The following is a 23203-nucleotide window of genomic DNA, read 5'->3' on the forward strand; positions in this document are numbered from 1 at the left end:
GACATTTATTTTGGCTCACAGTTCTGCAGGCTGTACTGGCATGGCACCAACATTTGCTCAGCTTCTGGTGAGGGCCTCAGGAAGCTTACAGTAAAGGCGGAAGGTGAAGGGGCAGCAGGCATATCACATGGCGAGAAAGAGGGGAGAGGTCTCAGACTCTTTTAAACAACCACATCTACGTGGATTGAGTGAGAACTCACTCATCACCAAGCGGATGGTGCTGAGCCATTCATGAAGGATCCTCTCTCATGATCCAAGTACTTCCCACCAGGCCCCACTTCCAACACTGGGAATTACATTTCAACATGAGACTTGGAGGGGACGAGCATCCAAACCATACCAGATGGTGAGACACGAGACCTTTGTGTGTCCAAGCTGCACTGGTCTGAAGATATAACTAGGTCCCTGGACTTTTTCTCCCTTAATTGGAGAATTCCTAGTGTTCCATGGTCAGCCTGATTGACCAGTGGCTGACCGGTCCTGAGAGGGGAGATAAAAAACAGACATACAGCTTTCTCCATAGACAAATCTCAACACTTTATTCATCCTGTGGCAGCGAGAAGGGGACATGGCCCCAAGATAGCCAATCAGGTGAGGTGGCTGGAGCGTGTGCTATCTATCCAGATAGTACATACAGACTGATCATGCAGAAACAGGAAGGGAAGCAATAAGTTAAAAGCCACATAAGTTATGAAAAAATAATATATACTTTATATATCTTGTATCCCCACTGAGGATTTGCTCCCTTGGAAACCAATGAAGAGCCTGAGGGAAAGCACCAATCAGCACCCTCTTTTGGGACTTCGGGGATGAGAATATCTGAGTTCCCATGGCCGGAGAGTCAGTAACCCTCCAGTGCTCCCCACAGGCCTGGGGGCCCCGACCTCTGGCCAGCATGTCCTGGAAAATGAGATGAATGAATCTAATGCAGTTTAGAAGAGGAGGTGAGGCGAGGGGCAGGGAGGGGAGATGAGAGAGAAGGAGGGAAGGAAGCTGTGCAGTGGGAGGCTGGTGCCACTGGGATGCCTCTGCAAGCCTCAGCATTGAGAGCCAAGAGGGGGAGACAGGAGTATGCCTGCCAGCACCCCCGTTTTCTGGTGGAGTGTGGAATTTTCCTCTCTGGTAGAGCCTTTGTAAGGCTGTCATTCGGGCCCCACAGCTGGACCTCAAGGGCTTGGAAGCTCCCAGACTTGCCTGGACTGTGCCTTCTTGCTGGCCGGCCAGAGGCAGGGGGAATGGGCATGGAGGGAGGAGGGGGACAGGGTGAGAAGAAAGGAGGAGCTCTAACTCCATAGGTGTGGGGAGTTCCTGGGCTCCTCCATGAATGCCGAGGAGGGGAGGGCAAGGCTATTTGACCCAATGGAGAGGAGAACAGAGGCCCTGAGAAGTGAGATTCCTGGGAAGTAGACCTGGGGCTTCATGGCAGGGGTGGGACCAGGGGTCTTCAGGGCTAGGTACACCAAAACCAGGTGTTTAGGCTGGGAACAACCTGGGCTGGGGGCAGAGAGCTCAGATCCCAGACTGGTAGGACGCCAGTATGGCAGGGAGGTGAAAGGAAGATCTAATGCTCCTGCCTAATCTCAAGCTGCCATCTGGCTTCCACTCCCAGGGAGCTGATTATGGCAAGAATAGCTTCCGGAGAAGGTGCTAGGAGCTGGTTGGGGGCAGCCTGTCCAGTTCTGACTGTGGCCTACTGGGAGGGACCCATAGGAGGAGGGAGGGGTGCAGGTGTTCGGGCTGATCTCTGGGGCCTAGGCTTAGGTCCCCAACACCCAGGGCCCCTCCTCCCTTCACTCCATAATACTGTCGGGTCTCTGGGGAGCCCAAGGAGCATGGGAAAGCCAAGAGGGTCTTGAGCAGCCAGGCTTCCCAGGAACTCCAGATACAGGACAGGGCCCACACCGTCCTCCTCGGCTCCCGCCCATAGGTGGATGAGCCGGTCCCAGTCTCAGTTCCAAGGCAGAGGCAAGGCAAGGCTTGAGATAGGAGTCAAGGTCAAGGACTGGGCAAGAGTCAGAAGGGCCTTGGCAGAGCCCAGTGCTGGAGGAGGGGCCTCGGAGGAACAAGGAGGTGGAGACAAAACTGAGCCCTAATTCCAGCTCACCCATCAGGAAAACCTCTGGCCAGAAGGTTGGAAGGACGGGACTGTGAGATACTGATACGGAGCGGAGTGGCTCTGAGCAGCTGCTGATGCTCCTCTCCCACCCTGGCAGCCCACAAAACAGCAGTCAGTTTTGAACCCCCCCTCTCAGTTCAGTATCAGATTTTGCCTCTCCTCCCAACCTAGAGGCTCCAGGCTGCTTTCTTGAGTCTAGCTTAAGTCCCTTCTGCTGCAGTGGAGTGCCCTGGGGGTCCTGGGGTCCCGTCGCCTCACTCTGAGACCTCCGACTCCTGTGAGAAGTACTTCTCTGACATTTCGGTGATTTGGATCACGGGGCCTTTGCTGCCCTTCTTCTTTCGGGAGGGGGCCTTGGAGAGGCCTGACCTGGAGGCAGCTACAGGGAACATAAGGGGTAGGGGAGGGAAGGGGCTGGAGGTTTGGGAGCCACTTAAAATGATGCCTTTAGGATCATGATCCCCTACACCCTCACCCCCGCCCCACCATGGGTTCTCAGGGCAAGAGGACTCACCGGTTTTGCACCTGGACTGCACAGCGCTGACCACAGTGGCTGAGGGCAAGTCCATCCTGGGGGTGAGGGGTGGGGGGTGGGAGAGGGATATGATGGGATGTGAAGGGAGCCTGTGGCTTAGACTGCCCTGGGGGCTGGCAAGTGGAGGGTAGTTCTTGGTGGTCACTCCCAGCCCTGGGGTTGTTCTGCTGTGTGGCCCTGGCTAGCCAGCTTGTTCTCTGTGGACTTCTGGCCCCTCTCCATGGCATAAATGGCTAATAGCACTGAGCACTGAGTTTTGACAGGCATTTGCCTGCATAATCACATAAATCATCCCTGCCACAGGTGAACCATGTTTATGATCAGCCCACTTTCCAGATGGGAAAACAGGATGAAATGAACTGGGCCAAGGTCCCAGTTTGTAAGTGACTGAGCCAGGACTTAAACCCAGGCCTGCCAGGCTCACTGTATCATGTTGGAAAGGAGAAGTGACTTTGTGTAGGCCTGGGCCTCCAGCCCTCCTTCCCCTCCAGCCCTTCCTCACCAGCCCTGGCTCTCACCTGCCCTCCTCGCCCTCCACCAGCTTCCTGTAGGTGGCGATCTCAATGTCCAGGGCCAGCTTGACATTCATCAGCTCCTGGTACTTGCGCAGCTGCCGCGCCATGTCCTGCTTGGCCTGCTGCAGGGCGGCCTCCAGCTGGGCCAGCTTGGTCTTGGCGTCCTGGAAGGCCAGCTCACCCTGCTCCTCAGCTGCCTTGATGTTCTCCTCCAGTTTCAGGCACTGCAGCCAGGAGGACAGAGGGAAAGGGCCTGTGAGCAGGGGAAGGAGGAGCAGGCCACGGCCAGGAGTCATCTCTGTCCTTGGTGGGGTTGGGTGTGGGGAGGGAGGGCTGAGCAATGGCATTTCTGGGTGTGGTAACTGGTTGCCATGCAGCAAGAGGGAGTTTAGTTCGACCCGAAGAGGCACCTTCCCAAGGCCAGCAGAGAGCACCACAAGGCACTAAAGGAGCCTGTTCTGGCTGTCCTTATGGGGCAGCACCTGCCCTGAAGGTTTGTCCTGACTGGAAGCTGGGACTTAGGCCTCTACTCCCTCCTCTCTGTGTAGTTGGTGGGGGGCTCCTAGGAGGGAGGCAGTGGGCTCTGGGTGTGCGTGGTGTGGGGGTTTCTAACGTTCCAGCAGCCTTGATCAGTTTATAGAGTATTTTTGTATGCGGAGCTCACACGATCCTCATAATTACTTTAGGAGGCTGTACTATTAACCCATTTGACAGATTAGGAAACTGAGGCACAGAGGCGCTAAGCGACTCACCCAGGGTCATTCAGCACACAGGACTGTGTCTCCCTGCTCTCCTCCCCACCCCTAGGCACGTCCCCCAGATACTCACATGGCTCTTGACAGAGAGGATCTGGGACCGCAGCTTCTGGATGCGTACATTGAGGTCCGCGATCTCGCTGCGGCTGCTCTGGAGGCTGCTCCCATACTCGGCCGAGCGGGCGACCTGCTCCTCCAGCTGGAGGTACGTGGAGGTCTCAGTGAGGGGCAGCTCAGTGCCATTCCCAGCACCCGTTACCTGCCTCTGCTTTTTCTTGCACCCCCCAGTCCCATCTCCAACTCTGCAGCCCACCACGCCACGCCAGGCTCCCTCTGCTTCCCCTACCACCTCACTTTCTAGGTGGCCTCCTCCTGGCTGCCCTAGCTGAGCCCCATGCCCACATCTGGCCTGGCATTGCTGATAACAGCACCACCTCGAACTCCTGGAGGGCACAGACCAGCTTCTGTGGTCTCCCCCCGCCCGCCCGCCCCTGTGCTTCTCCATTCCTCTCTCATAGACTCTCAGGACAGAGAGCTGCAGGCAACCTCAGCCATCACCAGTCCAGCCCTTCCTGCCACCCGGAGAGCTGTCCAGGCTGCTTCTCCTGCCCTGCATGGTCAGCCCCACCTGGCTCCGAGAGTATGCCTCGGCCTCCTCCAGGCTGCGAGCCGCGACGGCGTCATACTGGGCCTTCACCTCCTCCACGATGCCGCTCAGGTCGATGTGGCAGCGGCTGTCCATGCCAACGGTCACCGACACATCCTTCACCTGTGCTGCCAGATCCTTCAGCTCCTGGCCGGGCACAGGTGTGGGGGCTCAGGGCTGGTGGGGAGGGCACAAGGACCCTCAGTCCCACACAGTCCCTTTGGCCCCGGGGTGAGCAGGGAGTGGAGCTGCTCCCTTCCTGTCCCTCTGGAGAGATGATGGAAGACCGAATGCCTCCCTGCTATGTCTCCCCAGCCAGGACTCTCAGAAGGCAGCTCACTGCCCACTGCTCACCCACCCACGGTCCTCCTCTCTGAGTGGAGGGCAGGCTGGGACTGTAGGTTCTAAAAGCTACCCCGCAAGCTTCCCCACTGCCCGCCCTGCTGCCCTCTCCCCAGGAGGGATAGCCTCCTCCTGGCTGATGGGAAAGGGCCTGAGAAGTCAGGCTCTGGGGCTGTGAGTTGGGCCCCTCTGTTCACTGTTCCATTATTCCTGTGCTGTGGGGTGCAGCTCTGCCTCTCCCACTGGGCAAGGAGCTCCCTGTGAGCCTGGCAGAGCCGTGTTCATCTCTGAGTCCCTGTGTCTGGGAAAGGAGTGCCTCAGTTCATTTGGTAAATGTTGGGAGGGAAGCAAGTGAGTGACCAGGGTTGGGGAGGGCTGGAGGCTGACAAACCTGTACTCCCCTTTCCCGGCCCCACTGAAAGCCAACAGCCTGTGAGGGGCCTGGGCGCAGCCTCCGGTGCTGACTTCAGGGTCGCCCTGGAGACTCACTGCCCGCTCCCTCTCTAGCCAAGGGACATTGCCTGGACGACCACAATATTTTCACCATCTCCTCCCTATCCCTGGAGACTTCTGGAAATGGTAAAACCCACCATTCCCCGAGGAATTCCCTACAGGCTGGACTGTGTGCTGAGCGCTTTCCACACGTCCTCACCAGGCTGGCACCGCTGCGGCCCCAGAGGAGGAAACTGAGGCACAAAGATGTTGTGGAGACAGCGGTGAGTGGCAGGGTGGACCCCAGAGCAACTGCTGCTGTTGCTGCTGTGACGCTCCTTTAGCGTATGGAGACAAGGGGCTGACACCTTCTTCATTGTCTTTCTGGCCCCAGACCAGCTTTCTCTCCTGGCCACAGCCTTGCAGCTTTCTAGCCAGAATGCTCAGGGGTGTGTAGGGAGGCAGGTGGGACCAGGGATCTCTAGAGGCTGCAAAGGGCCCTGGGTTGCTTACCCTGGAGATGCTGAAAAGGGTAGGGCCTCCCTGTGGGAAGGAGGAGCAAGGGGAGTCAACCGAGCATTGTGCCGAGTGAATTGATGGCGGGGAGGGGGCCAGGCAGGAGGTGGGTGTTGGGCGCAGACACATCGTGCTCCTTCTGGCATTTACAGTCCACCCCGACCCCTATTTCAATCATCAAATTTCAGTCAGCGTTCCCATTTTGCTCACCGCCTCATAATTTTTTAAACGTGTTTGTTTGAATCAAGATCCAAACAAGGCCTGTACACTGCAGTTGGTCCATATGTCTCTAGGTCTCTTGTAATCTCCATTTCTCTCTTTTTTGTTCTTTGCCATTGTTCTTATTGAACACACTGGCTGTCTGCCTTGCGGAGTCCCCACAGCTGGGTTTGATTGTTGTACCCTGTGCCAATGTTCAATGTGCTCTTCTAGCCCCAATATTTCCTGAAAACTGGCTGGTGCACCTAGATGCCTGCTGGGATCCAGGCTCAGCTTTTTAGCTCCTGACTGTGTTCTGATCCTGGTTCTTAACTCTGGGCTCCCTCCTGATCCTCTGTCCCTCTTTCTGCTCAGAGAGTTTGTGCTGAGGCCTTTGGTTTCTGTCTCAGGCAGAGGCTGGACTTCTGAACTGTAGACAACAGGGATGAGGGGCCAGCTAGGGCTGTGTGGGCAGCCACAAAGGCCTGTCTGGGAACTGACTCTGCCCACCAGCACCTCGTGGTGACAAGGATGGTGTGGAAGTGGCAGGCATTCGGAAGCCCCTCTTGGGGACAGCCTATCTCTGCCCTGGAGCTGGCAGGACCCTGAACTCAGTGGCCAGCTGCCCTTGCGTGTCTCCTGCTGGGGGTTTTGGTTGATCTTCAGATGAAAATATAAATCTCTGGGAAAAGCAGGCTCAACCCGTGCCAGAGTAAGATCAATTGTTACCATAGCCCCACCTCTCCTGCCCCAGTCACTAGCCGACATTTCCCATGTGGCACCAGCACCCTGGCTGGGGCTTGGCTGGGGACAGTTTCAGAGTTGCAGCTTTGAGGCTGTTTTGGTTGACACATTGTGGGCATCAGTGGGGGTGGGGACCTAGATAGAGCCCTCCAGTGTGCTTCTACACGAGGGCCTAACTTGGCATTCGTTATGGCCCCAGGAAAGGCCAGCGCACTGTGAGGACGCACTATAGTAGGACTTCCCAGTCAGGGTGAAAAGACTGGCCAGACATTTTCTGGAATGAGGCAGGCTAAGCAGGAGCTTGGTAAACAAAAGCAGGAAATGGAGCATTCAGAACATCCACAGACCTGTTCAGACATGCAGGCCCCTGCCGGGCTGCAGAGAGTATGACAATGCTGGCTGTGTGGTGTGGAGGTGCCCCATGGGATGGGCCCCCTGGAGAGCACGTGAGCCTCCAAATGGTTAAGAATGAAGCCAAAGTCCAGTTCAGGGCTTCCCTTAGGAGGCTGCTGTGCGTGTGAGCACCCTCACTGTGTTCCCCACGTCAGGGTAGATCGTGACTCTTATGGAGTAACAGTGTTGGAGAGTAAAATGTAGCGCTAATGGCTCTGGACACTGAATACCATCACTTCTTTTTTTTTTTTTTTTTTTTTTTTTTTTTTTTTTTTTTTTGAGACGGAGTTTCACTCTTGTTGCCCAGGCTGCAGTGCAATGGTGCAATCTTGGCTCACTGCAACCTCCGCCTCTTGGGTTAAAGCAATTCTCCTGCCTTAGCCTCCCAAGTAGCTGGGATTATAGGCATGCACCACCATGCCCAGCTAATTTTGTATTTTTAGTAGAGACGGGGTTTTACCATGTTGGTCAGGCTGGTCTTGAACTCCTGACCTCAGGTGATCCACCTGCCTCGGCCTCCCAAAGTGTTGGGATTACAGGCGTGAGCCACTGTGCCCGGCCAATCCCTTCTTATTAGTTGAGTAACCCTGGTCAAGTTTTTAAATGTGTCTAAGCCTTGGTTTTCTCATTTGTAAAATGGATCTAATTATAGAGCTGAAAACAGCTAATGTTTATTGAATGCGTACCATGTGTCAGTTACTGTTCTAAGTATTTTAGGATATGCTAACAAAAAAAATCCTCACAACAGCCCAGTGAGGTAGATGTTATTATTGTCCCCATTTTATAGATGGGGAAATTGAGGCATATAGAGATAAAATAGCCTGCTCCAGTTCCCACAGTTACTGAGCCAGGATTCAAATCCCAGCTGTTCAAAATCTGTGCTGTCTTAATTATTATCCCTACTTCATAGAGTCGTCGTGAGGGTTAACTGAGATTAAGACTGGAAAGTACTTAGCACAGTGTCTGGAATATATTAGGTGCTCACTAAACAGTAGTTAAAGATTCTCTATTATGGTAATTGGTAATAGTGATAAAGCTGGGACGAAGTGTCCAGAGGCAGAGCAGCCTAGTCTTGGGGCAGCCTCCATGCAGAAGTTTAGGCAGCACTGGCTTCTCTCTGCAGGGATGGGCCTCCCTTGAGGTGTGCCTGGCTGCAGGGGGTTGTCAGCAGATTCCACAGCTAATCTCCCTGGAGCCAGAGTGTAGGGGTGGGGTAGGTGGCATTCCAACTGGATGCAGCCAGGCCCAAACACACTTGGGAGCTGTACTGTGTCTCAGAAACTGCGGGGGACCCTTCCAGCCTGTGCCCCCGAGGAGAGAGGCGGAGGGTTTGCAGCAGATGCGGTCTGAGCAGATCATGGCCATGAGCCCCTGCTCAGTTGGCTGGGAAGGGCTTTTCAGAATGTATCCTGGCCGTGTGTGTGTGTGTGCACGTGTATGTGCGCACATACATGTGTTTTGGAGAGAGGAGAGGGCTGTTTTCTGGGACACAGGTGTGGGCCTATATTTCTGATCTGGTGTCTGCTCCAAAGCTGAAACTAGAGTATCGGGGCCTCCTGGGCCACTCGTATTCTTCCACCTGAGGCAGACATGGCTGGCACAGTCTTTGCTCAGAGCTGCTCTGTCCAATGAGGTAGATGTTGAAAATAATTATATTTTGGATATATTGGGCTAAATAAAATATATTATTAAAATTATTTTTTCTGTTATTTTAAAATGTGGCAACTAGAAAACTTAAAATTACATATGCAGTTCACATTTCTATCAGACAACACTGACTTAGACACCCTCTGGTGTGGGGAATATTTTTGGCAAAGAGTCAGCATTGCCCTCTTAGCCTGCAGCAGTGTATGGAGAGAAAGGCAAACCTCCAATTTCAACCCCATCTTTTTGCTCCCAAAAGTAATAATAACTGCTGTTGTGCCCTGGCCCCTACTGCCTTCACCGCAGGCCCTTCTCCGTGGCAGGCTCAGGATAGCACAACCACACCTGAAACCCGCTGTGTGCCACCCCGCCCCAGTGCCCACTGGAGGCTGCCTGTCACACTCAGAATGAGGTCCGAGTCGTGAGCCAAGCCTGTGAGGCGCTCTCTGACCCGAGGCTCCCACCCTGCCCTGTGCTCTGACCAAAGGCTTCTTTCTTTTCCTTTAATCGCCAGGCTCCCTCCTGCCTTAGGGGCTTTGCATAGCAATTCTGTGCCATCTCCAGTCTGCACCGGGCTGGATCTCTGCCACTCTTGGGGAGGGTACCGCCTCTGAGAGGCCCTGCCCATGGGCTCTGAGGCTCTCCACTCCCTCCAGCTCCAGTGCAGCACCCGGTGTCTTTGCATCCCAGAATCTGTCACCCTGCAAAGCCATCTTGTCCAGATATTTGCTGACTTGCTTATGACTTCTCTCAGCTAAGTCATGCCCTCCTTGAGAGAAGGGAGCTTGCCCAGGCTGTGGCATCAGTGCCTGGCACTTAGTAGGCATGCAATAAACATTTGTTAAATGAATGACTGGGCTGAGTCCTCCTCACAGCCCTATGAGGCTGGTGCTGTTACTCTCTCCATGCTACGGATAAGGACACTAAGGTACAGAGAGGAGAAATGACTTGCCTAAAGTCACAGAAATAGTAAAAAAAAAGGCCAAGTTGGGATTCGGGCCCAAGGACTGCAAAATGCAAAGGGAACCCACAGGCCTGGCTACTGGGGTGGGGGCCAAGAAGTCTTGTGGGGTACGACTGGGCAACGCTCAGGAATATCACTGGTTATGCCCAGCTTTCTTCCAGTTATTTCTCTACAGCTGCAGGGCCTGCATCCTGGCTTACAGCTTGAGCTCTGAGCTTGCCGAGACATCAGTGAGCAGGTGGAGAAACGCTGGGCTCAGGTTTCAGAATCTGCACTCCACCTAGGCTCGGCAGAATCTGCACCCACCCATGGGCTCAGCCTCTCAGAGGCAGTACGAGTGGGTGGAGGCCCAAGGATGGCAGAGATCCAGCCCAGTGGAGATGCGAGATGGCCCTGCTGATGCCTGCCCGGGCTGCACAAGCCCACAGTGAGTCTGGGCAGAGGGGCCCCTAGCCCAGTTCCCACCCAGCTAGTGGGCATGGTGCCCTGGTCAGCCCCACAGCACTTGGCCTGGCTGTGGGGGGATTTGCTAGGGCCAGGAAGCTTTTCAGGGCTGTGGGGAGAGCAGACTGCCTGGGACGGCTGCCTTCCTGCTGCTCCAAAGGGTTTGCTGTTCTCTCTGCTATGCTACATCTCGTGGCCACAAACAAGACTCAGTTCCACGGAGGCCCCAGCTGGAGGCTGGGACTGCTGGAAAGGCGTGTGGCCCATGACAGGGCCACGAGGCCCGGTCTTCCTTTCCACAGGATGCAGCCATGAAGCTGTGGTCAGCAGATCACAGGGCCATTGTAGCAGAATCTGTAAGTTGTGGTGGTGACTTTGATCTCGGCCTTGACCTTAGCTGCACTGCCATAGCCTGGTACCAGCAGTGTGCAGCACTTAGGTGGCCAAGCCCTGTTATCCCCAACAGTGGTGCTGCCTGCTCCTAGCTGAACCGAAGACCTCTGTGGAAGGAACTTTAGCCCAGGAGTGTCACCCCTGAACCTCCCCATCCCTGAAAGAAGCGGTATGGAGAGGAGGACTCCTATCCTGAAGGGCGCCTGGGAGTCAGCAGTTGGCATGGAGGAGCGGTGTCCCGAAGCCAGTGGCCGTGCCCATCTGATGGCTGTGCTGACACATACTACGCTGTTCTGGGCCCTTGTACACTAGGCCCCACTGAGGACTTAGGAAACAAATGCAAATGTTTCCATTGTCTCCATTTACTAGGTCATTAGCCAAAAATGGGGAAGAGGGAAAGGCAGGCCTATCAGAACTAGCACTGTGAGTGCTGTGGTTTAGGCTGCAGGAATTAGAGAGATCAGTTCAATCAGAATACTCATTCCAGGCCCCTGGGTTCCATGCTCCTGAGGCCAGCCTCCTGACCCTTGTCTGAGGCACCTGGTCTCCCGCATGCCCTCAGTACTCTAGCACACAAAGATACAGTTCTTCTGTATTCATCTCATGGAACCGGCCCATGTTCCATGAGATGAATGGCCAGGGGTCAGGCAGGGTTATTGACATAATCACAGGAAGGGGTTTAGGAAATTATTATGCTGGGCCTGGAAATCGTAAGTGACTGTTGGAGTCTCCATGTCTCCATGCCCCACCGAACGGCTGTGCTTCCCCTGAGTCCTTTACCCATGGACCAGCCAGCTCTGGGCTTGGCGGGACACTGGCCCCATCTCACTCACCTGCTCATAGATGGTTTTCATCAGCTCCACGAAGCTCTGCAGGCTTTTTAACTTGGTTTCCAGTTCAGTCCGACGAAGACACTCTGCATCCAGGTCCTGGGGTTGGGAGCAGTGGTGAGTGGTGGGAGAGGGAATGGAGGGTCCCCGGGCAGGAGTGGGCTGGGGGGACTGCCTCATGGGTGAGAGTGGGGGTGATTCCAGAGGAGATCTGGCTCAGAGCCTCGAAAAAAGAGCTGGATGGGGATGGGGGTATCTCCCTGTCTGTCTGTTGGTCCTGGGACTTAAGACTCTGAGGGCTTTGATTGGGCATAAAGGAGAATAGGATATCTGGAGGGAAAGAAGGCCCAGGGCCCATGGGAAGGAGCCCCTGGGGCAGGCTGGGCAGGCTACCTTCTTCAGCTGGACAAAGGTGAACTCCATGTCTGTGCGCTTGGAGATCTCATCCTCATACCTGGGAGGGAGAGAGGTGTTGCTCAGCTGGACGTGGTAGGGGCTTGGGCCTGGTGAACTCCCCTTGGTTGGGGCTCGGGGCCTCTGCTATGCCACTTGGGGTCTCTTTGCCAGTTAGAAAAAAGCAGCCCATCTTTCTCCCTCTTGTGTCTTCTATGACAAGTCCTCTCTCTGTCTCTCCCCCCGCAACCTCCTGGCATTGGTTTCCAGTTCCTCACTCCCTCCTGATGACCCCGTCCTCTCCCAGCGGCTTCTGCCCTTTCCTGGCTCTGCTCCTCACCCAACCCCCTCCAGGATGCCTCCCTGATTGTGCAGCCCCTCACCCTGGCACTTTGTCCCCTCATCTTTACCTGACCTCCTTCCCTGACAATGTCAGGTTCAATCAAGTCCGCTGGGAGCATCCTGCTCACCCCTCACCTCTCCCACCTCCATGCCTTCCCTGCAGCCCCAGCCACCTCCCCTCTGCTTTGTGAGCTGGTAGGACACTAACCCATTGTGTTCCCTCCAAAGGGAGGATGGGAAGAGTGTGAACTTTGCTGTCAGCTGGACCCCCAGTGTGTTTTTGGGCAAGTTGCGTCACCCCTCCTCCCTTGGCTTCCTGCCTCTAAGGGGTATGCGTGTGCCCACGTGTACACGGGGCTGACAAAACCCACTCCTGACGCAGTGACAGCCAGCTACAGGCTACAGGCCATACTCAACAAAGCACAATAATGCTCTTCTCAGTTTGGACTTCTCCTTACTCACTCCCACCTTGTGTTTGGAACAAGGACATCACTGGATGGGGAGGACGGGACCCCCAGATCCCTGGCCCGACCCTCTTCCTCCAGTCAAGACATTTGTCTTAGTCCCCGGGGTGGGTGTCTGCTGGCTCCAGACTTCTTGCTGGCCCCAGTGGTCGTGGGGATTCAGCAGCTTCTGTTTTTTTCTCTCCTATTCGGGGAATGCCTGAATCACAGGCAGCTCTAATTACAGCCGCCTGCCTACCTCAGGCCCTGGCCTCCCAGCAGGGCCACATCACTCATCACCCATTGAGCTGGCTGTATCTGGCGCCCCTCATGCCTTCTTTCCCACCAGCCCACCCGAGGAGCTGAGGGGTGTGGACCCAACGGCAGGACACATGGGTTTCTGGTCTCAGTGTGCCAGGGGCCCACACCCTCCCTGGCCACTGCCTTGGCTGCTAAGAGTCTGTTTGGGGCTCTGATGGTATAGGTCCTGGGGGCGGGGCAGAGGAGCAGGCTGGGGAGAATGTTTTGCTGTCTAGGCATTCCCAGAGAGAACTAAATGGGACTTAAGTGGGGAATGACAAGTGCTGAGTGCTTCACCTGCACTATCTCCTGTGGCCTTCAAAGCACCCAGTTAGGGAAGTCCCATTAGTTTCATTTTACAGATGAGGAAATGGAGGCTCAAGAGAGGGCTGGGGGCTCCTGGAGTGTGTTGATGAAGCAAGGGGACTAGAGCCAGGCTACTTGGGCTGAAATCCTAGCTTCCTTGCTAACCAGCTGTGTCCTGGGGTGCGTTCCTGTGTGCCTCAGCCATGATCACGTGATGCTGTGACAATTAAGTGGGGCAATTCACAGAGTGCTTGCAGCGGGGGCAGCACCTGCTGGGGCTCAGCCCCTCTGCTTCGGCCTCAGGAAGCCTCGCGGCAGAGCACAGGCGGCTGTCTGCCACTCACCCTGCCTGCGGGAACATAAGCAGGGTGAGTTGAGGGAGACAAGTGGCCTGGCAGCTGCCCTGGGAAACCTCCCCTGGCAGAGAAGGACACCAGGAGTAAGGGGACTGGAGGGGCCGTCCTCACAGTATCCTGGCTAGGCCAGGTCTGCCTTGACCGTGGACCTCTAGGTGTGCTTTGTGGGTGGGGTGGGAGCAAGCCCTGAGCCCCAGGGGAGAGGACAGTGGGGAACATTGGGCTGAGGCTGGATGATGGGTTCCAGTCTGGAGCCAGTCCCCTTAAGGCCAACACTGTTTCATCTCCAGGCTTTGTGCCAATTAGAAAAAAGCCCCCTTCCTCATGGGCTGTTTGACCTTGTACCAGCCTGCATGGTCTGATGCTTGGCTGGATCTCAACCCCTATCCACCGCCTGAATCATGTACTCTTGTGCAGTGCACAGTTTGCACAGCTGTATGTGGCATCTCTGAGTCACTTGCTGTGTGGCCTTGGGCAAGTTGCTTCCCCTTGCTGGGCCTCTGCTTTGTCCTTAGGAAACAGGAGGGGTAGACTGCTGATCCTTGGGGTTTCTGCTACTTCAAAGCCTTTGGAAGTCTCCATCCCCATAGAGGCTTAGGTCCGCTATTCCACTCCCAATCCTCTGCCAGTCTGTCAGCCACCAATTCCCAAACCCGTTCTCAGGACTTTTTTAGCTTGTCACACCTGCACCGCACCCCCCCACCCCCAACTTGTTTATTTCTGGGAGTGAGGCTGATCTCATCGGCTCTGTAGAGACAGGGTACAGCCCTTCCCTACTGGGGCTTGGCCTGGCATCTCCTGGGGGCCCTAGGCTCTGCACAGCCAGGCTTTAGCTCCTTTGGCTGTGGCCTGAAGACCGAGAAGCCCTCCAGCTAGGCTGTTTGCCCAGTCTCTCCTTCCCAACTCGGGTGGGTTCCCTACGCAGAGAGAGGAAGAGAGGCTCAGCCTAAGCAGTACAGTCAGGTAGCAGGCAGATAGAAATCAGGCGGCAGCCAAATGAGGGGGCTGAGCCAGATTAAAACAACAGGTAGTGTGTGTATAGGACTTCCAGTTACAAAGTGCTTCCATGGACGTGATCTGGCGGAGCTCGTGGGAGCAGCCTTACCCAGTGGCTGGCTGGGGTTAGGGATGGGACTTAGCATGCAAGGCTGTGTAACTGAGGACAAGCCCTGCCCTCTCTGGGTCTGTTTCCTTCCCTATAAAAGGAGGATCCAGGACTTCCTCTAGCTCTGGCATTCTCTGATCCTTTGAGGGCCGAAGATCTACTAGGGATCAGGGAAGTGGGTCACAGATTCTAGTGAACTGCCCTGACTGCCCGGTCATGGCCAGGTGCTGGGAAGCTGGGCCTCTTGGGGCGGGTGGTCAGCTGCCCTGTGTGTTTCCCTAGGCCTGGGAGGGCAGGGCTGGGGAGAGGTGTTGGGTAAACTCAGCCTCTGGAGTCCAGACAGCTCAGGTCTCTGGACTCCCGGACGGGACAGGTGCTCTCCACCCTCCAGCCTGCCTGGTCAGCTGCTCTGGAGGTTGCAGGTCTCACCTCAGATTGGCAGGGTTTGGGGCTGGGCGGCAGCACTGCAGGAGGGGAGGCCGGGGTTCAGCCTGCCCTGTCCTCGCCTCACCCTGGCTGGAGGTCTCCTTGCAAGTAGACCAGACCCAGGAGGTGGGCGCAGGGGCACAGCCGCTCTCCTCTGCCTCAGGCTCTGTGTTGCTGAAGCCCTGCCCACTACCTGACCAGAGAGGGTCACCTCTCTTCTAAGCAGCCCAAGTGACCAGCCTTCCCCTTTAGACTGGCCCATTCAGTTCAGCAAACCTGTGTCAAAGACCTGCTGTGTGCTGAGAACTTCAGCGTTCTAAGGATAGAAAAGCTGCCATTTATAACTGCCAGTCACCGTGCCACACTCTCAACTTCCTCCTTAGGTTAGATACCTACCTTAGGTTGGCATCGACCATAATCATTCCCGCTTCACACAGGAAGAAACTGAGGTTCAGATATTAAGCCACTTACTGGAGGTCACAAAGCTAGTGACGGGTGAGGGTGAAGATTAAACCTCATCCTGGTCTAATGCCCAAGCGGGGGCCCATAAATGCTCGAATATACTGCCCAGCAGCTGTCTGTCTGTCTGTCTGCCTGCCCCCCTCAGTTGTAAAGGCACCTTGCATACTGGGGCTGTTTTCCTTTTCTGTCTGATTCCAAGTCTACCTTGATGTCCTGCGTGCATTGCTTCTCTACTCAAATAAAACCCACTCTTTCCATGCCCTGCCTGCTTCCCCGTGGCTTTCCTCTCCTCTCCGACCCAATCCAGATCAAAATCTAAAGCCACATCTAAAGCAGAAACCCATCTGTTCTAGTTAGTGACGTAATTTCCCATTGCCAGAGCGATGTGTGGGCAAGAGCAAGTGTGTCCACAGGTGCAAGGGGGTGGCTGCTCGAGGCAGGGGTGTGGGTTATGATGATGCCCAAGGGCCGGCAGGCGCAGGGGTTCGCTGGGAGCCAGCACAAGATTCACTTTGTTGTAAGGGTCGCTATTAGGGAGGGGGCGGCTGTAGGTTCACAGCCATATCCTCAGTATTTAGAATACTGCCTGGCACATACCAGTCCCTCAATAAACATCTCAGGTAAAGAAATGTTCCAGAACATCTTCCCTCTTTCTCTGGCTTAAGTGCCTCCCGTCTTAGGACAGCTTGTTCCCAGCCCTCAGGCCTTGCTCATGGCTCCCATGGGGCTCTGTGTACCTGATTCGAAACTCCTCGACCTTCTCCAGCACCTGCAGCAGGTTGGCCTCCAGCTGCCCCCGCTCCTGGCTCACTTTGCGCAGCTCCTCCTGCAGCCGGCCCTGGTATTCCTCATAGAGATGCCCGAGGTCGAAGATGGCTGAGTCCTGGCCCTGCAGGAAGCTCCAGCGTGTCTCCAGCAGCTGGTTGCGCTGTTCCAGGGCTTGCACCTGGGAGAGCAGGAGGGCGGTGAATGGGTCAGGCGTGGACCAGTCGGGGGCTGAGGCCCCGGGCTGACCAGCAAGAGCCCGCGGGGGACTCCCTGGGAAGTGGCAGCTCATCTGTGCACACCACCCAGGGCCCTCACTCAGCAGAATGCACCTCCAATGACTGATTGTTAAAACTGAAGATGGTAAGATAAGGATAGGATCAGAGCAAGGTGGAGCCAATTAGCAAAGGTTTCCAGGCGAGGGCAGGGCAGGGCTGGCAGAGGAAGGGGGATGAGGGTGTGAGAGTGCCAAGCATGCGACAGGCTCTCCGTGCCTGCCTGGGGCTGGGGCGGGGGGATCCCAGGGAACATGGGGTGTCAGAGGCCCATCTGCCCCCTTCCCACCACGACAAGCGTGGTCTCATCTTGTCTTGGAAACTCAGCAGGGTAGGGCCTGGTTAGTACTGTGGTTAAGCGCTCATCCTCTCAACGACGCAGCCTCTCTGAACCTCAGTTTCCCCAGCTAGAAGTTAGGAGTGATAACACCTGCCTGAGCAGTCCTCTCCTTCCCTCCACCGCTGTCCAGCCCAGCTCAGCCTGGGGCTCTCCCTGCCTCCTCCCCACCCCGCCTGTCCTCTCTACTCTCCTTCCCATCACCAGGCCTCTGCTCTCCCCATTTGTTCTTCCAGCTCCCTCCTGCAGGAAGTCCTCTGTGACTCATGTTGAAAGACTCCCCTCTTCCCTCCAGCACCAAGGCCCTCAGTTTAGCTGCTCCTCCTTTGTCCTGACCCACCACTCTCGCCATGAGACTGCGGGGACACCTGGGGATGTGCTTTGGGATGGGACCAACAGCGAGTGCTCATGTGGCCCCTGCTGTGTGCCAGGCCTTGCTCTACACGCTTGACCCATGAAATCCTGCAACACCCCCATGGGTGGGTACTATTATAAGCTGCATTTTACAGATGAGGAAACCAGAGGTGATGGAACTCGCCCAAGGTCACAAAATTAGCGAGTGGCAGAGCCAGGCCTGGAATCCAGGCACTTTGGGTTTAGAACCTTTTAACCACTGTGACACATGCCTCCTGTATGTTGCTGGAGTCACTGTGGGCCCTGGGATCCCGGCTGCCCTTTGTGGGCTGGCTTCTGCCTCCAGTTAAGGACAGTTTTGCCTCGCGGTGAAACCCTGGAAGGGCTCTGAGCCCTGCTGCACCTCTCAAACTCTGCCTCCCATATGCCTCTTGCTGGCAGGGTCCTGCGCGGTCCTCCCTTCCTTCAACCCAGTCCAGCCCAGCTCAGCCTGGGGCTCCCCCTGCCTCCCTCCTCCCCACCCTTGCCTGTCCTCTCTACTCTCCTTCCCATCACCAGGCCCTCCCCTCCTCCCCATTTGTTCTTCCAGCTCCCTCCTGCAGGAAGCCCTCCATGACTCATATCTTGAAAGGCCCCCAGTTTACCTGTTTCCCATTTGTCCTGACCCACCACTTTCCCCATCACACTGGGAGCCATCTGCTCCCCCTTGGGGCCTCTATTCCCTTGGTGCCAGGGATAGGCCATGAGGGTAGGCCATGAGGTTGGAGGCCTGCCTGGGGCCTGGCTCCCGTCAGTGTGGGTGGTTTGTCATGAGGATGTTGTGATAACCAGCCCAGTGATGCTCCCTATGGTCACAGGTGAGTAGCTGGGCCTTCTCCTGCCACTGGCGGTGCTGCTGGCCCAGGCTCCCAGAATCGCAGCCTGAAAAAGCTGCCAGCAGCCTTTTGGATCAGCTGGGCTGGGTCCTTCATTTACAGAGGAGGCAATGGAGGCCAGGGGTGTCAAGTGACTTCTCCAGGGTCTCAAAGCAACTTGGTGGTCCAGCTTCCCAGACAGCCCCATCTGACAGCCACTGCCTACTCTGCACCTTCGTGGGCTCCTGAAGGGTCAGGTGGGGCCAGCCCCTCTCTCTCTGCTCTGCTTCTTCAGGGTGTCCTTGTTTTCCCCGAAGTGCTCTGACGATCCTTCGACATTCACAGCAGACAATGCCAGCGGGAATACTGGATGATGGCTTTTGACGGTGTTTGTGGGCTGCCATTCCCCTGCGTACCTGTACTGGTAGATTCTACTCGAAGCCAACCTTAATCCTGCTCTCTGCTGTACTCACAGCCAAACAGGTTCAGTAGGGATGGAGGTCAAGAGGGTTTCTGCCCTGCCTTGTGTGTGTGAGAGGGAGCATTGGGGGGGCAGGTATCTGTTCACCCCACCTTGCCTCCGTTTTGACAAGCAGGAGCTCCATGTTTACACTGAGGGTGGAGTGAGAGGAGAGATGTGAGGCTCCTTCCTCCACCCATGAGCAGCAGATAAATCTTCACACCAGGAAGTTCTTCCTACTGTCTAACCTCAATTCCCTATGCTTCAGCACTAGCTCGCTGGAACATGGTGTGTGTTTGGCCAGCCAGTCCAGCTAGAAGGCATTTGTGTCTTAGGGGATTAGGGACAGCCCCCTGTTTTCTGCTGCCCTTGGGGGAGTCTCTGGTTGTCTCTGTGGGCGGGGATGGAAACTCATCCCCCACCTGGGACCTTCCTTGTAGAAAGGCTCCTCCCTCTCAGAACAAACACCTAGGGAGGGCTGATAATCCTGGCGCCCTGAGAGGTGCCAGGTTAATTGCTCCAACCCAGGAAGACTGTCGAGTCTTCACCTCTGATTCCTCCTCTCTGCTCTGCCTGGCCCTCTGCCCTTAGATCATACCGTAGCAGCTGTAGCAGGGACCTCTCCATTTTACAGGTGAAGAAACTGAAGCCCAGTTGAAAAGTAGGGCCAGGTTGGGGCTGAGGTTAGGGGAGAGACCTGTTTTGTAGGGGAAACCGAGCAGTCTAAACTGGAGCTCCTGGAGGGAGACAGGCTGGACATCTTAGAGGCTGCAGGTCCCCAGCTTATAGGGGAGTGCCTCTGGGCCACACAGGTAGTGTTCCTCAGCGGGGGCCGTTGAATCCCCGGCCTTCAGCCAGACGTTGGCTTTGGCCAGGGAGCCTCACAGCCTCATCAGGAGTGGCTGGTTTGTGCTTTTCTGCATGCAGGCAGGGGGATGGCTGACTTCAGTTCTTCCAGAGGTCACACAGGCCTGGGTGAAGACATTGTCTCCATCCCTCTGTCTCCAGGCATTTTACCACTGCTCATGGGTTCCCTCTCTACAGCCTCCCCAGGATGACCTCAGGCAGTCCTGCCTCTTGCCTCCCTCTCCATCCCCTCTGTTGTCCATGTGTGCGCGAAGGCAAGAAGCCCAGCCAGCAGCCTCTGCTGGAGGTCGGCTTTGCTCCCTCCCTGCCTCCCCTGGCCTCTTCTGCTGCTGCTGCTTCTCCTCATCCCCCTTCATCTCATGACTGTGACCTTGCCAGTCATTCCGCTGGGATGAGCTCAGGGCCACTGGCGGAGCAGAGCAGAACAGAGCAGAGGAATCGGGGGCACAGAGAGGGTAAATGACTTGCCCAGGAAAACGCAGCCAGCAAGTTGAAGAAACCACACTGCTCCAGGGCCTCTGCCACCTCCTGAAAGTCTCTGCTCCTCCTCGTTGCTCCCTGGTTCCTCTCAGTTCCTCAGAGGGCCCCCACCCCTCTCCTCTCTTTGCCCAGAGCCCCTGCCCACTGATCATGGCATCTCACCTCAGTCCTTCCTCTAAGTCCATACATTGCTCAACAGCCCTGCGTTGTACCCCCTGCCCACTGAGTCCCTTCACTCCTCTATCCCGCAGGGGGCCTCTCCCCACCTCCTCTCCATGCTCCTGCCTGGAAGGGGCTAACTGGGTTCTAGCTGCTCCCTGGGCCAGACCCATTTATTTAATTTTTTATTTAACAGTTATAATGCACTTAACATGTACCAGGTATGTTCTAACTGCTTTTCAAAAATTCTTCCATTTGATTCTGATGAGCCCATTAACATAATATGTGCTGAGGCACAGAGAGATTAAATAATCTGCCCGAGATAACACAACTGGTCAGTGGTGGACGGGGATTTAAACCCCGCAATGCTGCTCCAGATTTCACATCTTAACCGCTGCCTGCTTCCATCTGGGCCCTCACAGCCTCCACAAGGAGGCAAGGAGGGTGGGGCTAATAGATCTTCTTCACAGAGTTGAAGGGTCAGCTGGGACCCCTTGGGGCAGAGCTCCTGCAACCAGGGCCCCCACAGGGTCGGTACCCACAGCTCCCTGTGTCCCACCCTGAAGGGCACCCCATCTCAAGGTCAAGGCTAAGGGTTGGGAGGCTCCAATTCTGCTAAAGAACTTCAAGGGCATTGCCCTGGTCTCTAGGCACAGGACCCCAACCCCGAGGGCCTCCTCCCTGGGCTTACATCCCGCCATCCCCATGGCAGTGGCACAGGGTGATATCAGTGCTGGTGTTTGAGGGAGAAAAATCACCCATCTGAGCCAAATTACATAGCTCAGTGAAGCATTCCTTCTAAAGGATTAAACTGGGTTTGGTGAGGAGCTGGCTCTGTAGGGACCTGCCTCCCCAGGGCAGCTGGGCTGCTCTTAGAGGGAGAACCAGCCCAGCAATGCAGGGCTCTGTGCAGCTAGGGCTGGGGGAAGGGATGTGCTGCCTCAGTGGACAGTGGTCCTTCCCCTCTGGGTACCCAGGGGTACCCCAGGTGTGGATGATGAAACTCTGGTCTAGGCACATGAATGGAAGAGGGAAAGAAAAGATTCCCACCACAGAGACCACTGACTTCGTGTCTCAACAGACCTGAGTTCAAATCCAGACTACCATTTGTTGGTTGTGTGACCTTGGGCAAGGCACTTAGCCTTGCTGGTCCTCAGTTTCCTCATCTGCACGGTTGGAAAAATAACAACAACTGCAGGGTAGCCGTGTGGCTTGAATGTCATTGCATTTGCAAAGTTCCTCCAGAGGGCGAGGCACAAGTAGATGCTCAGTGCATGTTACTTTCTTCCCTCTGCCCCTCCCTGTGAGCTCCCACTTCATGGGAGAGACCAGCAATGTGCAGAGGAACACAGAATCAGAGGCCAAGAGCAGACAAGGATGGAGCCAGGGGCTGAAGGCTGGACCTCTGGTTTACTGGGAGGGTCAGAAATGTACAGTTTTCCTTATCTGTGAAATGGACATAAAATTGTCTTCTCCCATACGGTTGTTGAGAGAAATACAGATAAATGTGAAAAGCATCAGCACAGTGCCTGGCACATTGTAAGCAATTAACCGATAGCAGCTGATACTGTCATGATTATTCTTGAGGGTGCAGGAGGGTGCAGAGTCAGGAGGAGTTTCTTGGAGAAGATGAGTAAAGAACAGATTTGGGAAGTGGATAGGACTTCCTTGGGAGCTCCCTTGCCCTGGGAGCAGAGATGGACACGAGTACCCCAGACCTGTTGCAGGCCATGGACAGTGGAGTCTGGGAAGGGTGGTTGTGATGCTGAGGCCACACTCCCTGCAGTCAGGCGGGGTGCAGGGTGCAGGAAGGCCCAGCTGGCTACCCTGTTCTGACTTGAGGCATTGTCCCCTGCATTCCTATCTCCTGACACCCGAGCTGCACCCTCACTTGCGGCAGTCTGGGCAGCAGCCCCACACGCCCCGTCCATCCTGCTGGCTTTTCTGACTGGGGCAGCTGAGAGAGATGCTGCGGGACCAGAGGCTTGAGGGATAAACAGGAGCGTGGAGCCTGGGAGGCCATCTCCCCTGTCCACCTGCCTCAGAGTAGGGCCGCAGAGCACGTCTCCATCAGCCATTCCTGCAAGAGGGCACCCCTGGCCACACTAGGTGGTCCTTCCCAGTCCCTGTCTGGGTGGTGGGTGACCCCAGGTCATGCAGCATATTATCAAGGCATCCCTCAAAGGCCATCCTGGGGTCCCTTTCTCCCCACATGCCAGGATGGATGAGGGACTTCCCTCCTCCAGCCTCTGCTCAGAGCTAGGCTGCCGGGTTAGCAGTGCCATCTCCCCATTGGCTGGGTGCAGGGGTGGGGCACAGTGATCGATGCTCAGGAAAACACAGAGCTTGGCTACCTGCCCGGGCCTGGCAGCCCTTCATATTTGGGACCCCCCCACTTGTGCTCACCTTGCCAATCAGGGAGGCAAATTTGTCATTGAGGGCCTTCATCTCCTCCTTCTCCTGGTTCTTCTGCTGCTGAACAGCGGGGTCCAACTTGAGGTCCAGGGGCACCAGCAGGCTGGGGTTCACAGTCACCTTGGAGATGGTGCCAGCCGACAAGCAGCCTGTGAGGCTGCGGGAGCTGAAACCCAGCCCGGGGTCCCCGCAGGTGTCCCATCCGGAGGTTCCAGGCCGGGGGCTGCCCACCGGGGTCACCTCACAGCTGCTGAGGCTGCTGAAGCCAACCACGCAGGAGCGGCAGGCCATGGCGCCCCCGGCCGGAAGCAGGAGGGCCCGGGGGCTGAGTGAGTGAGCCTGGGAGTGCAGCGGGTGGCGGGCTCTGGTTGCTCTGGTCACAGCTGGGGCAGGCTGGGGACTGAGGAGCAGACACCTGTCGCACAGTGCTCATTAGCTGCAGGAGGGCGGGACGCCTCCCAGCCTGACCAACCTGTTGGATGATGTGGTGCTCCTGCCCCTCCCCCAGCAGCATGTAGGTCTCCCTCCCCACAGGGATCTGCACTGCTTAGGGGGCTGGTCCATAGCCCCCTGCCCCCAAGAAAGCAGGCCTAGCTCTGGGGAGGGGGCAAAGGCTGGGCTGGCCGGGTGGGTTGGG

At 56.1% G+C, this 23203-nt stretch overlaps 1 protein-coding gene across 2 annotated transcripts; it reads right to left on the bottom strand.

Moving 5' to 3' along the window:
• Positions 1 to 512: 512 nt before the first annotated feature.
• On the bottom strand, positions 513 to 22968 carry KRT80 (keratin 80). Of its 2 annotated transcripts, none has more exons than XM_045366510.3 (9): positions 22558 to 22968; positions 16338 to 16546; positions 11861 to 11921; positions 11471 to 11566; positions 4550 to 4714; positions 3995 to 4120; positions 3170 to 3390; positions 2631 to 2686; positions 513 to 2495 (listed from the first exon to the last, which is right to left on the bottom strand). In XM_045366510.3, exons 1-9 carry the CDS (start codon positions 22855 to 22857, stop codon positions 2371 to 2373), a joined length of 1359 nt encoding a protein of 452 aa, XP_045222445.1. In that variant the 5' UTR covers positions 22858 to 22968; the 3' UTR covers positions 513 to 2370. The 2 variants fall into 2 exon arrangements, with proteins under 2 accessions (XP_045222445.1, XP_045222446.1); XM_045366511.3 differs by having other exon boundaries at positions 513 to 2530.
• Positions 22969 to 23203: the final 235 nt, after the last annotated feature.

This window comes from Macaca fascicularis, chromosome 11 (assembly GCF_037993035.2).
Source record: "Macaca fascicularis isolate 582-1 chromosome 11, T2T-MFA8v1.1".
In the NCBI taxonomy this organism is placed as follows: Eukaryota; Metazoa; Chordata; class Mammalia; order Primates; family Cercopithecidae; genus Macaca; species Macaca fascicularis.